Consider the following 16,494-nt stretch of genomic DNA (forward strand, 5'->3'; position numbering starts at 1 on the left):
TGATTATTTATTCAGTTTGAAAATGAATCTATCATTGTCTTCGTATATGTTTGCTTACCAGCATTAGTTAGCACAATACGTATATGTTTGCTTAACCAGCATTAGTTAGCACTTAGCACAATACAACTCACCTAATTAACGAAGCAATGCCTCACAAGTTATTTTTAAGTGGATGATTAACCTAACGACGTCAATGTTAATATAATAATTACCTTAAAAGCTAACCACCTGAAGTGTATTATCGGACTCAGGTTCCACCATTATGAATTATTTATAATCCCGTTCACATTTTACTCAATATTTTTCTTGCTAGTAATACATAACTATATACGCAATCTGCAACTAAATATAATAAAGCAAAAAATGAAAATGATATGCCACATACGTATCATGTATGGACCCCCACAAGTAGAAGTCTGGCTAGGTAATTGATCAGTAATTTTCTGTTCATTGAGCTGTCAATTGTTCTTTACTTCTTTAAAAAAAAAAAAAAAACATTAAAAATATACAAAGAACTCAAACAGTCTTGAGAGAAACAATTTTTTTTTTAAAAAAAAAACATACCAATATAAAGTTATAAGCATGATTATTTTTCCTGGTATGCATGGAAACAAACTAAACATCTTACGTGTATGGAGAGGCCATTAACAATTAACAAGACAAGCTAGCGAAAGTAGCCATATATTTATTTATATATTATACAGTCGGCATCATGGGATGCGGACAAGGCTATAGGTTGAATTATTTGAACTTATTATTGTTCACCCAAGGAATGCGCTTCGGAAAGGGACATGGGTACGTAACACTTATCTTTTTTTTTTTGTGCTTCACTAAGCAACATACATGATACATGCAAAACAGACCAAGATCACTCACAAATGGTTACTAAATTGGACGTTAATTTTAGTCCTGTTAACAACATATAGGCTTTTTGCCAATTTAATTATTATTCAGTCATGTTCCACCCAACTTCCAGGCTAAAAGTTAAATATATTTTTAAGGTGGCATGTTGATTTCATATTGTTAAGTAATGTTGAATCTGGGAATGAATTAACTGGGTGTTTTTAAGTTCAATAAAAAATGCTAGATCTACTTATCTAACACCTTTATTTTGAACTTTATACGTGGACTTTGATAGATTTTTTTTTTAAATTATTTTTTTTCAATAAAGTTAGGTCATTAGCACAATAATATAAATGGTGAATGGTAGTATAATGGTGGGGTACAGACGAGAAAAGTAACACGTTCATGCGGAAAAAGTTTCACGAGGTGGAGCTGGGGTTCGGATGATAATTAAAGTAGCTCATATATACCACTGAACTGATAATGCTTTGTGCACTTGGAAACTTTTTGGTTCCGGCAGATGACGTTATTTCAGCAATTCGAGCGATTAGGTTGCCTAACACAGCAACCAGGGCCGTGGGTTTTGAACAAAATTCTCTGGAGTGGGTGGGTAGAGCAAACTCACAAAACGATGAATGTCTCATGCGCGGTGCAATAAATATTGAAGATCATCTGGCTTTTAATTTGCACTTTGCGTACGACTTAGTTATGTTGGCCGCGCCATGCATGAAATAGAGTGTTGGCTTTTTCGTTTTGGAAGAAAGAAGCCTTTATATTGCGACGAATCTTTCTTGTGTTGACGAAATGCCTTGGAAATTTTTTTATTTTTTTATTTTTCCTTCCCAAAAGCTGTAGATTTTGTAGCCCAAGGCCGAGCGGACACATTCTTTTTTAATAAAGCTAGCTAGCGGTAAAATCTTTACCTTAGTCAATTAGGCATAAACCCAAAATCAATACTACTAAATAGCAAGTTCAAGGATTTGAGTCTAATGAATTTAATTACAAATTAAGATAAATGTTGCAATAACATTTATAAATGCACAAATAAAACGCTCTCATCAGATAAGACAAGCGTGTGAAGTTGAAAGACAATGTGAAAGAGAAAAAAATAATTGTTCGAACAAAATAGGAATATATGGAAGACTGAATCGTGCGATTGGGGAAACGATTTCCGTGAATTATGTGTTGTACTATACGACAAACCAGGAAATTAAAGAAGATTAGAATCATTGGAAAGATTCCACCGATGCCTTTGAAAAAAAAAACAAAAAGGAAAAAGAAATAAAGAAATAAAGAAAGATTCAACCAAAGGATAATAACGCGGCCTATTTAGTTTGGGTACTTCAACAAAAAATAGTAAATTGTCGAAGGGTATATATAGATTTTCCACACAATTAATAAACTAATAAATCGTTAGCTATAATCAATTAACTATCATAAAAAGGAATTGCGCGGAGGAATGACCAACTACAACATTACTGATCCACTGAAACCCAATAAACTACCATAAGCTTAAATGTTGGGGAAACATGTCACTTTTTATTTTTCCCCCCTTTTTTTCCCCGTAGAAGAAACATGTCACTTTTTCGGATTGCCAAATTTTGGAAAACGTTCAAGTTATTTCAAAACACAAAATTATCTCATAGGGTTCGCTTGTTACGCTTGTAAGAATGAAAGAAAGTGTGGGTGGCTGGCTGCTTTCTCTCTCTCTCTCTCTCTCTATATATATATATGTGTGTGTGTGTGTGTAGTGTCAAATATTGATACACTAAACATGTCAATTCTCTTCTTGTTTAACTACGAATGGAGATTTTGAGCACATGAGTAAGTAAGATGAGAATAAGTAATTATTTAAAATAATTGAAGAGGCTTCACGTAAAATTATCTTACATTGTTCGTGTGTATTAATTTAAGAGAGACTTATAAGATTAGAAGTTTATGAGGAATATCTATTCCTTTTGCTCATTGAGGGATTAATGGAATCCTCTCCCTCATGGGAGCTGAGCTCCAATGCTCTGAGTTGAGTCAACTTTTGACATGGCATGATCTATTTCATTATCCAAACATGAGATTTGCAGAAAATCAAGCCCAATGCTAATAGTATACGTATCGAACAAGCTCAAATGTAGAGAAATAATAAGAAGACAAGATTAAGAACTGCAAAAGGTCAACGAATTCTCTAAATTAAGCGAGATCGCTATCATAATCATCAAGATGCTTATGAATAATACGATTCCTCGTCAGCAACAAACAGATATTATTGTAGGCCAGATTAGAATTAATTGTCTATTTGCTCTTCAGATATTAAAGAAAGAAAGAAAGAAAGAAATGAATGAGAACATTGTAATAGAATAATTAATAACATCAAAGGACTGGTCTGGAATATCAAACATGGTCCATATGATGTGGAAACAATTTAATTATATTGCATTTGGTGAATAATTAGTCAAATAGCTTAAACTAACTACGTACATTTGGAAGGTTGTTGTGGTTGACCTGATGCCTAATAGTTGAACAACCATTTTAATAAATATGTCTGAATAAATTCATGCAATTATATATCTACTCTCATGAAAAATGGTTTCATGATTTCATATTCAAATAATACTATTAAAAAAAAAAGATATAGTGCATTTAATAATGCATGGCTCATTTTGGCCGAGTGGCCAGAGCCTTGCCCTCACAATTGTGAGGTGTTCATTTTCTTCGTTAATTATGGAAGACATGCTTCTCCATTTTCAAATGTGAGTAGACCAGACATCCCTCGAATATTATAAAGGATAAAATCTAGGCAGTGATACATAATAATTAATGCAAGCTAGTCTCATTAATTGTCTGATTATAAATATCAAGTTATAATCTCATACAATATGAGTTCTAATCTGAGCATTAGTCTAATGTAATTCAAATAATAATAATAATGTATGGCTCATGAGAAGTTGATCGAATCATATGCACAGTTTGCTCTTATGAAATATGGGATTCAGTCCTCTATAAACGCGTCTATGTTACGTAAAAGTAGATAGGTTCCTCTCAAGAGAATTGTCCAAGGTTTTCAATCGATAAAATATGTAAAAATATGGTTGGGACGTAAACGGTAGTATAACATTAATTGGGCGGCTTATAATAATGAAAATACGAACGACTGTCGTGTTTGATCCTGAGGAAGACGGTGACAAATTCTAATTCAATGATTTGATTAAAGTGGTTATATAATTGAAATTGGCGCATGGACCACTATATATTGATATATGATCAGTATGATCACCTTTTTTCCCCCCCATCTTTTAGCATGGGATATTGGCTCCAATGCTGGCTCCATAAGCTAGAGTGTAATGCAGCTATTGTGATCCCAAATATCGTGGGACAGAGCTAGTTGTTGATGTAAAAGGCATTTGAGGGATGGTGGATGATGATTGACGATGAGGTGGAGTGGGCACCAAAAGCTAACGATGTTTCTTCTACTCAATCGAAAATGTCCCAAGAAATTTTTTGTTGGTATTTCTTTTTCTTCACCGAGTGAGTGAGACTGAGAGCTTCGACAATTATTTTATGGCCATTCATATCCTTGTGAATTAAGCAGCCGCAGTGCGAGGTTACTGAAAACAGGGAAAATCTGAAATGATAGTGCGGAACAAATGGCACGAATGAAATAATAGAAAATAAAACGTAATTCGTTGGAACCCCAGACAGACCGCAAACGTTTTGACTTTTGACTCCTTTTATTTTTTTTTTGAGGACCATTTTGGAATTTGAACAAGAATACTTGGGTCAGGTCAACTTGTCAATTTAATTGGGTTTCACAGAGGAATGCATTTAATTGATGGGGCCTTCTCAGTATGATCAGGCCTAGTTGCAGTCTGCGTATAGAAGCCACCAGACCAGAGTGACCAGACTATATAGGGCCTTAAATTAAAAATATATATATTTAAACCATTTAAATTTCAAAGATGTGACTTTTATGAAGTAACAACTAACAAGATTTGTGCAATGGTGACCTTTGAGTAGTATTATTAATATGTCGAGCTTCGGAGCAAACAAACAATTGCGTGGGGGAAAAAGGTTGAGCGCCCAATCAACTCAACTCCTCTGGCTCTGTACCCCAAAAGATAAGAGTTGTTTTTTTTACTTTTTCGGAATAAATGGAGTACATAGGGGTGTCGACTCAAAAGATAAATATAAGGGTAGGATTTTGATGCCCTCAAAATTCCTAATGAATTTTTAATTAAAATTATTTAAATAATTTAATGTAAATCGATTTATTTTTGAATAGATATTCAATCAAACATTTAGATAAATTATTCTTTTAATAAATCTTTTACACTTATCTCATTTCATAATTTTTATTTATATTTTAAAATTTTATTAAAAATTTAACTTTTAGACCTTTGAAGATAAAATTATATAATAAAATTTTTTAAATAAATTTAACATTTTAAAATTTTTTGTGCAATTTAATTTTAAGAAAAAATAATTGATTGTGATATATGAATTTGTATTTTATCAATGAAACTAAGGAGGGTGTCATAAGAATTTTAGAAAGGCATTAAACGCCGCACTCTAAATACAATTGGCCCATCGGGCACTGGTTGGTTCGGCTCTAGGGCTTTTACATGGGCGCGAAGTATTCATGTATCCGACCCACAGCCAGGCCCCTCGGTTACATTTCAAGATTTCAAATGGGCCGATGTCGTGTAGTTTGTGGGTTTTCAATTTTAGCCGACGATAAGAATAGATGCTATGATTGAAATTCTGGAATGTTGTCGAACAGAGTTTATCAAGATCACGTTGATATTGATGCGGTCAATTTTAAATAATAAATTGTAAATTGCGTGAAGAAATTCAAGGCCGTGGTAACCGAATTGATTTCCGCCGCTGACAACACCTCCGCATTTTATGGTATTTTTTATACACGTGTGTTGTGAAGCTGAAGCATGTTGCAGACGCGTGGTTTCTACTTTGCCGCTACGATCAGACGGCAAAGATTCTGTTTCCCAAGCTTTACCTTCTCTTTCCTTTTCCTCCTCTGGCGGTTGCGCCAAGTCTCTACCGTCAGCCCGGCTTCGCCTCTTATATTATCTCTATTGGGTGACCATACAATCATAAATTTTTATATAAATTAATATTATATTAATTTATTAATTGAATAAAAATATAAAATAATAAAAATAAATTATATGGATCAAGAGATATTTAATTCAATTAATAAATTAATGTCATACCAATTTGTACAAAATAAATTTATACAAGAGTTTATGATTATATCATTATTCTAATTTATTGTGAAAAATTTTAATATACTCGCAAGCGCACGAATTTATAACTAGAATAGTGGTAACGAGATCAAACGCACAAGGATTGTTATAAATTAAAAAGTTTAATTTAAATCTAAAATTAATATTAATCATAACCTAATTGAACAATTTGAATTTTTAAGAGAAATTAAAATAATTAAAATAAAGGAGAATTCAATAAGACAAAAATTACCAAGGTTTCATAATTCATCACTATTCAACTAGAAATTATCTAATGATTAATTAATCCCCAATTTTAGAATGACAACTCGAAATCAATCTATGTCATCTCATGGATATAACAATTAAACCTAATTAAAATTAATCTTGTGTAAGTTCTTTTTCTACTTAATAGTATGACATCTAAGCATCCTATATAAACATATTGAATAACAAATAGTCAAAGTTTTCATAAACACTATGTGTAAATAATTTAATGAAAGACACATAATAAAAAATAATCATATATAAACTTTACATATTCAACCATTGATTTAATTAAATATTAATCCTAACAATCAATAATGCATGACAGAATTGATAAAAAGATTTAATAACATCCAACTAATCATGTGAAACAAGAATCCTAAGCATCAAATAATATATATAGGGAATTAATTAAATAAAAAAATAATTATTTCATTGAATATGGTTTCATCCTTAACCTAAGTATAAGAAAATTAGCTAAACATACTTAAATTGAGAGCAAGAAATAAAATAAAATCAACCATAGAGAGTTAAATTGCTGCTGCTGCTGCCGCTATTCTTCTTCTCCTTTTCTTTTCGTATCCCAATTATACGAAAATTTTTCTTTTCAAGTCACAACAATGAAGCTAACTACTATTATTACCGCAATAATTGTTCTTCATGGTTCTAAAATTTCCTGAACTGCATATATCATTTACAACACAGGAGTATCAATTTTACAAACCCCAAACTTTGGAGTCGCCAACCATAAAACACATCTGTGTCCTCTAATGACAGTCGAGAGGAAATTTTGGATTTTGTACTCATTATAGCTCCTACATTTTTGCCTCAACATCAAAACTTGTTCATTTTTCTGAAACTCTTTAACTAGAAACGTTGCCCCAAGAAGCCTTGAAGTGATGCAAACTTGGCAGGCCATGGCCATAACATCCTTCGGGTGCCGGATAAAAGAGCTTGCGCAGGTGGTTGTATTTTTCCTCATCAAAGTTGTGGGCCCTAATGAGTTTATTTTGCCTGGACTTGAATCTGCGGTGGAAGTAGCCTTCAAAGGTAGGCTCAGTGGACGTCCTTAGAAAGAAACCATAGGCTAGAGCAAAGTCAAGTGATGAGACAAAGAAGCATATGGGCTCCATCACATCCCAACTGAGTTCCCAGAATGTGAGCCTCATGAACCCAAGTGTTTGCACCGTTAGGAAACCCAACCCAAAATACAGCTCCCCTCGAACCTGGGCCTTAGCCTTCTGGTCAATTATGGCCTTCTGCATTTCCATCTTCTCCAGTTCTTTTCTTCTTGGGTCACTGGGTGTTGCTACTGTTTCAGAAATTATGCTCTCCATCGATTTTGCCACCTGTAATCATCAAATAGCTGGATCGCATTATTATCATTCTCAAAGAAAGTCTTCATCTAGGACAATTTTCAATTATGACGTAACGTCTCGTCTCTTAATCATCACGTGCGAGTCAGATTGACAAGCAAATAAACTCATAAAGTACTTTTAATTCCCACCGTTGTACAGACAACACACCACCCGCACCGGACAGAGCTCAAACAAACGCTTTTATTTATTTATTTATTTATTTATGTTTATTCTTTTACCACTTTGCAAAGAATTAAATGAAATAACTGAATGCGCAACTCGGTCCTGCCCATAACCATAGATGACAGATCCACGTTTTTGGGCGCAAAGGTCTCTAGAAAGGGGAAAACTGAATGTGGCAGAAGGCCGGTCATCATGTCAGCTCACTTCGTCTTTTAATCCGAAATCAATTAAAGAATGAGCGTGTATAGCCAATCAAACACTTTTGTTCAATATTCCAAGTTTCATTTTTTAACCACCCTCTCACTTGCTATTGATTGAGTGTTCCTCCAATACAATTCTTCAGATTTCCGCTGTCCTGACCCCGCTCCTGATTTACAGTATATATGTAATGTAGGTGAATTTTCATATAAAGATATTTTAAAGGAAAAAAAAAAATCAGACAAGTTGGAATAAACAAAATCCCTATATTAAGGCTAGCATCTAATTGTTTTGATGACTAGAAACATAAAACATAATATTTATTATTTAATAAAGGGAAAGATTTATACCTGCTCCGGTCGTAGCAAAACTATGCTGCCTAAAACGATGACGTTTCCGGACTCATCCAACGACTTAGCGAACTCAACCCCTTGACTTTCATTCTCGCAGCTGTCAATACAGAAACGAACAAACTCGTTATACGAAATTGAATTCTTTTGAGTCTCTCTCAGCTTCAATTTCAACTTCTCCATTTGCGACAGCCTCAACAGTTTCCTCGCGTCATCAACCGTTAAGCCGTACAACGAACCTCCAGTTGTCTCCATCGCCGTCTCCGTCTTCGGATCCTGAAGCGACGGCGCAAGGCCGTCAAGCCGGAGGCGATCTCCGGCGATGTTAATATTTCTCAGTTTCTCTCTCATCTTCTCTCCGACAGGCGCCCAGAGAAAGTGTGGGAAGCTCAAGGCGGATTGGTTGATGGCTCGCCGTTGGAGGATTTTATGGAAAAAGCCTTTGTCAGTGAATTCCGGAGAAGTGATGTACTCACGGTGGGAGTTTGTTTTAACGGCATTCGGAGGGACGGGAGTGTGAGCTGAGGGTGAGTGTTCTAGAGTTACAGCCGGTGACGATACTCTGTAACCGTAAATGCAACTCTTGTTAACCAGACGCTTCACTATAGTCTTACGAAGCGCCATTTATGAGGTAGAAATAGAAAAGAGGAAGAAGGAATGGAGGTCCAATAATTGAGGACTTTTTTTTTCCTTCTTTTTGTGAATTATGGCGAAGGTGTTGCGATATTTATAGGGTCCGAGGATAGAGGAGAATCTTGAGTTTTTGGAGAATCTGAGAGGGTAAATTGGCGATATGTATCTTCTCAATTACTCGCAATTATTTTTAACTACATTTTTTTTAAAATACTTACTTGCTGTTTCTACTTTCACCTTCTTATTGGACCATGAATGGAAGGCGAGACGTGGCTGCATTTGATTTGACCTTGTTGTTCACGGCATAAGGGTTCGCGTCCTTTGTAACGATTTTGAATGTTGGAAACTCCATCGCGTATGTGTCCGGTGTTTTTTAAAAGACTTAATTGCCCCTTGCAGACTCCTTTTTTCCTATTTTGAGTTCTGCATATTAAGTCAGTGTTTACTTTCTGGAGTGGAAGTATGCAGTGTGAATTTCTCCCACTCTAGTATTCACTTAGCTTAAAAAATGAGAGAGTGGGAGTGGAAATTCGTGGGTCTCACCTAATTTTGGAGTGGGAAGTGAGATTTCTACTCCCATGGGGGGAGGTGGGAGTGGGAATCCACTCATCTCTCTTCCCATTTTATCCTTATAAAAATAAATAAATAAATAATATCATATTTAATAAAATAAATAATATCATATTTATTAAAAATAATAATTATATCATATTTATTTTATTAAATTTAATAAAATAAAAATAAATAAATATTATATTTAAATTAATAATATTAAACATTAATTTTAATAAATATTAATTATTTATTTAATTAATAATAATAAATATTTTATTCTAAAAAAATATTAATTTTGTACTATATTATCAATAATAATATTTCATTTGTGTTGCTATTATTAATAATTTTTATTCACATAATTTAAATTAAAATTAATAAAAAATTATGATTTACATAATTAAGAATATTAGTAATTATTATTAATTTATAAATATAATAAAATATTTATTTTATTTTCCAAATATATTTTTTATTAATTTTTTAATTATAAATTATAATTCTGTACATAAGGATAAAATTGTAATTTAAAATAATTTACTCTCAATTTAAGACAAAGTAAACAAATAATTAGTATTCTGATTGACAATCCATACTTTCATTTAGTCTAAGTAAACACCCTACTCCCACTCTCACTCCACACTCCTAATCCAAGGATTCCCACTCCTCAGGATTCCCACTCCAATCCAAAAAGTAAACGCAAAGTTTAATAATGCATTAATCAATTGGTAATTGTACTCAAAATCTCAAATAAGAATGGAGAACGAGATTAGAATAAAATGTTACTTGAGTTGTAAGAAATTAGAATATGACTTATTCTATTGGTGTATTTATTTTGTATAAAAATCGGAATGAATTATTACAAGTTATTAAAATATTCTTAATTAATTATTGTACTTAGTATTATATTATCTATAATAATCATAATCATAATCATCATCATCATTCAGTCGATCACGAAATAAAATGCTTCCCATTTCAAGGTGAATTCTATTTTTTGGATTTCAAATAATAATAATAATAATAATAATAATAATAATAATAATAATAATAATAATAATAATAATAATAATAATAATAATAATAATAATAATAATAATAATAATAATAATAATAATAATAATAATAATAATAATAATAATAATAATAATAATAATAATAATAATAATAATAATAAAAAAAGACCCATTTGCAAATATTTCAAAATTTATGGGTATTTCTACCAACTCTATAAATTATTGAAAACACATACCAAAATGCAAAACATAACTAAGGTTAATTTGGATATTTTTGAAATTGAGCGGAGTAAAAATAGTCAATCTTAGGAATGGTGACTTATTCCCAACTTCCCGAGAGAATCAAGTTCTTATTCCTTAATCCCAAATATACATGAGCCCCACATGTTTCATTAATATCCCCCTTATATTTTAGTAAATTTTATCAAGTAAACTACATCAATCATTCTAATTATGGATTCTAATTCCTCAACCCCACAAGAAAGTACACCATAAATATGTGTTTTTGTGTCCCACTATACTTTATTATTTAGTATTATGTTTAGTTGTGTAATTTAATATTTATGTTATTAAATAAAATTTAAATATTATTTAAATTATCAATAAAGTAAGACAAGCACTACCGACAACCAACAACTATCTTCATACATTATAAATGTTGTTCGTTTAAGATAGATTTGGTATTATTTAAATACATGGAGCTCTTTGTAACAAACTAATATCAATGACGACAAGGCTCTCTTTGCCAAATATCTACAATTGAAGTTTTGAAATTCAAAAGTTTAATTGTAGATTATGGCAACTGGAAACTCCATTTATGTCAATATTGGTATCGCTGCGTTGTGCTTGAGATAAGATTTTAACGGTATTAAGTTTATATATAGTAGTTTTCTGGTTCGGAATTTTAAAGTAACGGAAAAATTCAAGAAAGCTTTAAAACCATGGGGTTTAAGAGGTTTAAAACTTAAAGTGTTTAAACCATACGGTTTATATATTTTTTCTGACTTTTTCGCAGTTTAAATTTTTGAATAGGACATTATATATATATATATGTGTGTGTGTGTGTGTGTAGAGAGAGAGAGAGAGAGAGAGAGAGCAATAAACCGCAATAAACCACAACAACAGTAGCGATCTACGATTGTTGCCTTGTTGATGTGGAAACAATCATAAATCGTAATTAAATATAAATCCATTAATCAGATTAAATTAAATGAATTTAAAAATAAAATGTGTACATAGCCGCTCAGGTCTAGGGGAAGCGGGTATGGTTATGCTAAAATTAACCAAGAAGTTGGTCTGCATTTTGGAATATAGTGAAGACCATGCTAGAGTGGCATGCCAAACTTGCCCCAAAACTTCTTTTTAATTAATAGGTATGATCCAATTGATTTCGCCCTAAAACTTCCTTTTCCTACAGATTTGCTCAAAACTTGACATTTCCCGAAGTCATCAATTAAAGTCAATACTCGTGTGATTGATGAAGATAATCGTTTCATCATGTAGTAGCATGAATAAATTGCATATGTCAATAGGTTTTTAGACCGATGATGAATTTATTAGAAGAAACTCTACAATATAATAGAGGTACAATGTCAGTCATATAACAAACAAATGATGTTATGATATGTGAGTGATGTTTACATTAAATTTCATTACACATGTTATGCATCCATCAATTGATTGTATTACCTTTGATATAGGAAGAATTTATTTAGTTGATATCAACTGAACCATTTTCTTTTTTCTTTTCTTTCACAAGTATGTGTACGTTAAGCATTAATATAGTTAATAGTTTTACGTCCTTTCTTACTAGGCTACTATACATTATGGAGAGATTGTTAGTTCCCCCTTCACCGAAATCAATATATACCGCTTGCTACTTATTGGTTTTATGATAACCAATAATCTCCTGACAACATAATTTTACAGTATTATCTGCGTGTTTAAATCCACATTTATTCATATTTATTATAAATTAAATAAATCATGTAAATAGAAATTAAAATAAGAATATGTAAGTACTAAAAATAATAAATATATGTTTCGATGTGAATAAAAAATTAATAATAAGATAATTTTCTTGTACTTTTTGTTATTTTTCTTAAAAAAATTTCTAATAATAAATATATTTTTATTTCTAAGATAAATTATCAAATATTACCCTTATGTTTAAATACACTTTTACTCATTTTTTTAAAAAAAATTAGATAGATCATATAATTAAATAGAAATTAAAATAATAAAATATAAGCACTAAAAATAAGAAATATATGTTTCAATGTGAATAAAAAATTAGTAATAAGATATTTTACATGTACTTTTTGTTATTTTCTAAATATTTTTCTTATAATAAATATGTATTTTATATTTTTATGATAAATTATCAAGTAAATGACCAATGACTAATTTATCCCTCGTTTCCTTCAAATTTTTTAGTGCTGAGGGGCGTTTAGATATTATGGAAATAGTAAAGGGATGAATGGTATATATTAATATTAATAAGAAGAAATTGACAATCTCCACAAAGATAATATTGTAAAATTATGGTGCAAGTAGTTTATTGGCTATTATAAAAATTGTAAAGGCAAGAAGTAGCACATATTGATTTCAATAGAAAGAAACTGACACACACAGAAAAATGTTTGATGGATCTTATGCTTGCTTAAGTAACTACTTAGTCTGCTATGATAAAAAGGAAATTGAGAAAAAAAAAATGTGCTCGGTCCATTGCATGGATACAAATGCACAAAACTATGAATCGGGAGATTTGTGTTGCCAAACCTTTTTGAGCATCATATACATTAACAGAAATGTGTGAGGGTTAGAATTGTCTTTTGACAACGTACGACAGCCACATATTGAGCCGTAGCGGGGGGGTAAATTCAATTATACTAACCAGCGAGAAGAAGAAAAAACAAAGAGAAGAGAAGATCGAGCTGAATGCTGATACACTTCTGCCAGAGTAAAACATTAATTAATGGTCAGATCTGAGATGCCAGATTTAGAAATTAGTAAATAGTGATAACGTTTTGAAAGGGAGTATGTTAGTTTTAACTGAGACAGGCTTATTTGGTTACCAGTATAAACGTTCCACTTCTATACAACTTTCCTTCACTTGTCACTCACAAAACCTTCGCCTTTTTGCATGTTAGCCTTGTCAACATTCTTCGCATGCCTGCCATTTGCCTTTCAAACTGCTTTACTCTGGTGACGGATTCTAAGAACTACTTAAAACAATCTTTGCCCTTCTGCCATGTTAATTACGTTACGCCTCTGCTTAAGCTCGACTTGCGGATATGAACGCTTCATTGTTAGCACATAAATCATACTTGTAAAGAAAGAAAAATGTCCACCGTATGGTTAAAAAACATGAACAATAATGATAATAAATAAAAAAATGTTACTAACTTAAAAGCATTTTCAAGTTTGTGGGGCCGTCCCATGCCATGATTTTAATTCATTTGTGACTTTTGATTGCATGAAGGTCGGGCCAGTTTCCTGATAGCTAATTGCCTAATTTCTCAAGAGTGTGATCGCTGATCTCTTGCTGGATTCGGCAAATAACTAAAGGATATTATTAAATGCGCTCTATAAATAATTATTGTCTGATAAATTTTGTTTTCAAAATGCATTGGGTTTAAAATAATTATAAAAAAGTTTTTATTTAATCTTACTGTTAAATATTGTAAGAATACAAATGATTAAAATGAATATAATATTGAATGAAATTTACTTACACACATAAATACTCATTTTTTCAAATTTTTTGTTGTATCTATATGATAATTGGTAACTAAAAAATAATATTTATAATTTATTAATTTTATTTGATATCCCAAAATAATTTGCAAGAAAATAGTGAAGATGTAGAGTAAAGAAGCATAGGTAAACATGATAAGAATTCTTTTCTAGGTATTTTCTTTTCTAGTCGTCCTAAGTCTTTTAAGGATCAATTGACATGTGCCGTTAACGAAATTAAATGGTTGATATTAAATCTTTTTTTGTAATCTTATTTTTTAACTCATGGTCACTCAAAAAAAATTCTTTATTTATTGTGATTTTTTCTCCCTTCACAAAATTAGAATTTTAATTATTACAATTTTAAAGAGTTCAAAACAGCAGCTCAAAAAAAAAAAAAAAACAACAACTGTAAATTGAGAAAAATAGCCAAACAACAACAAAATTGTAGCAATAAAATTAAAGTTGTTTTGGAACTTTGTTGTGCATACGAATTAATAATAAGTGGTTTCTGTAGCCTTGTTCGAAATGTTTATCAATATTCGCTTGTGTTCTCGGTAGATAATTGATTACCAATTGCTTCCTTTTTCCCCCCTTTTTCAAGTTAATTAATAATACTCACATATGTACAACAAAAACGACAAAAAAGTTTTTCGGAAAATGTCAACGTCTAGCTCAATGTCCAATCCAACACAATGGATGCATCATGAAGAATTTTAATGAACAAATTTTAAGGAATTGCTTCAACAAAATAGTACAAGTTTTCACTTTCATTTGCAATTCTTTGAACTAAATTAATGTTGCTACTTAATAAGCTGTTGCTAATGGGGATATAATTCTGTTGTCGCAATTTTTACTGTTGTCTAGTTTCTGTTTTGTTGCTTTTTTGGGTTTGCAACTATTGTTTTGAATTCTTTAAAATCACAATAATTAAAATTCTAATTTTTTGAAGGGAGGAAAAATCACAATAATTAAAGAAATTTTTTTGAGTTACCATGAGTAAAACAATAAGATTATAATGTAGATTTAATTTTCGCCATTTAATTTCATTAATGACACATGTTAGTAAATCCTTAAATAGTTATGGTGAAGTTGCTCCACTGTAGATCATTGTCTTATAACCACATGATTAAAGTGATAATTAGTAAAAAAAAGTTATTGCTATAATCGTGTGGTTATTAGCAGTGTCTTATGGTGGAGCAACTACACCTAGACCCTAATTGTAAAACTAATTCTTAAAATTAGGATTTCTATTTCTATCATCTGGTCATCGGAATCTGGTGCATGGCATGAGCAAACTGCATATAATAGAACTTTCTTTTGCCCTGTGTCTTACTAACACAATCACATTATTGTTGGATACCGCGGCATACCCCTTTATACACAATAACTATACTTGTTAGTTAATTAAAGAGAAAAACATTTCTAAATCGACAACCACACCATACACTGTAATAATTATTATATTTCGATTAATAAATTGTGAGAACAACTATATAAACGTGACCCTATTGAGTACACCCTTGATTAACACAAATGGAATATTCTGGTTAGTTTGTCAAATAAAATTATCATTAATTAAATAAATTAAACGGTTCATCAACATATGTACATGGATTCCATTAAAGTGATTGATTAAAAGTTAATTCCTCTGGTTTGGGTTAGGAATTTCTTGTACATAAGCAGCATATCTAAAAATCTTGGGTATCTCACTCACATGCTCTATTTATAACTAATATTGATAAAGCTGTCCGAGTCTCTTGTCTTTTTCTCGACTACTAATTTTAATAGGTGCGTGATTGCTTGTATTTTCCGTCCTCTTTCCTCTTTCCTCTTTTTCTTTTTTTTCACTTTCTTTTTTCCAGAGAATTCTTCACGGAAGTCTCTTGGCTCTAGATTGTCATTGAGTACCACCCAACTCTTTTTTTGTTATTTTTTTGAATCACGAGATGGTTTTGAGTGGGCTCCAACTGTGGGAGGTATTTTTAAGCCCGTACCACAATCCAGACTAATTCCCGCTCGCACCGAATTGGCCCGTAAAGGGTAAAGTGCTGGCCAAAGTGATGACCCTATACGAGAGCGAGACTTAAACCCTTGACCTCTCTTAAGAAGTGAGAAT

At 31.6% G+C, this 16,494-nt stretch overlaps 1 protein-coding gene across 1 annotated transcript; it reads right to left on the minus strand.

Annotated features, from left to right (window-relative positions):
• Positions 1-6,939: 6,939 nt before the first annotated feature.
• On the minus strand, positions 6,940-9,150 carry LOC18040695 (calcium uniporter protein 4, mitochondrial). Its single transcript, XM_006434867.2, has 2 exons — positions 8,434-9,150; positions 6,940-7,693 (listed from the first exon to the last, which is right to left on the minus strand). The coding sequence occupies exons 1-2, from the start codon at positions 9,055-9,057 to the stop codon at positions 7,208-7,210; spliced, it is 1,110 nt and encodes a 369-aa protein (XP_006434930.1). The 5' UTR covers positions 9,058-9,150; the 3' UTR covers positions 6,940-7,207.
• Positions 9,151-16,494: the final 7,344 nt, after the last annotated feature.

The sequence above is a fragment of the Citrus clementina genome, unplaced genomic scaffold, assembly GCF_000493195.1.
Source record: "Citrus clementina cultivar Clemenules unplaced genomic scaffold, Citrus_clementina_v1.0 scaffold_5, whole genome shotgun sequence".
NCBI lineage: Eukaryota > Viridiplantae > Streptophyta > Magnoliopsida > Sapindales > Rutaceae > Citrus > Citrus x clementina.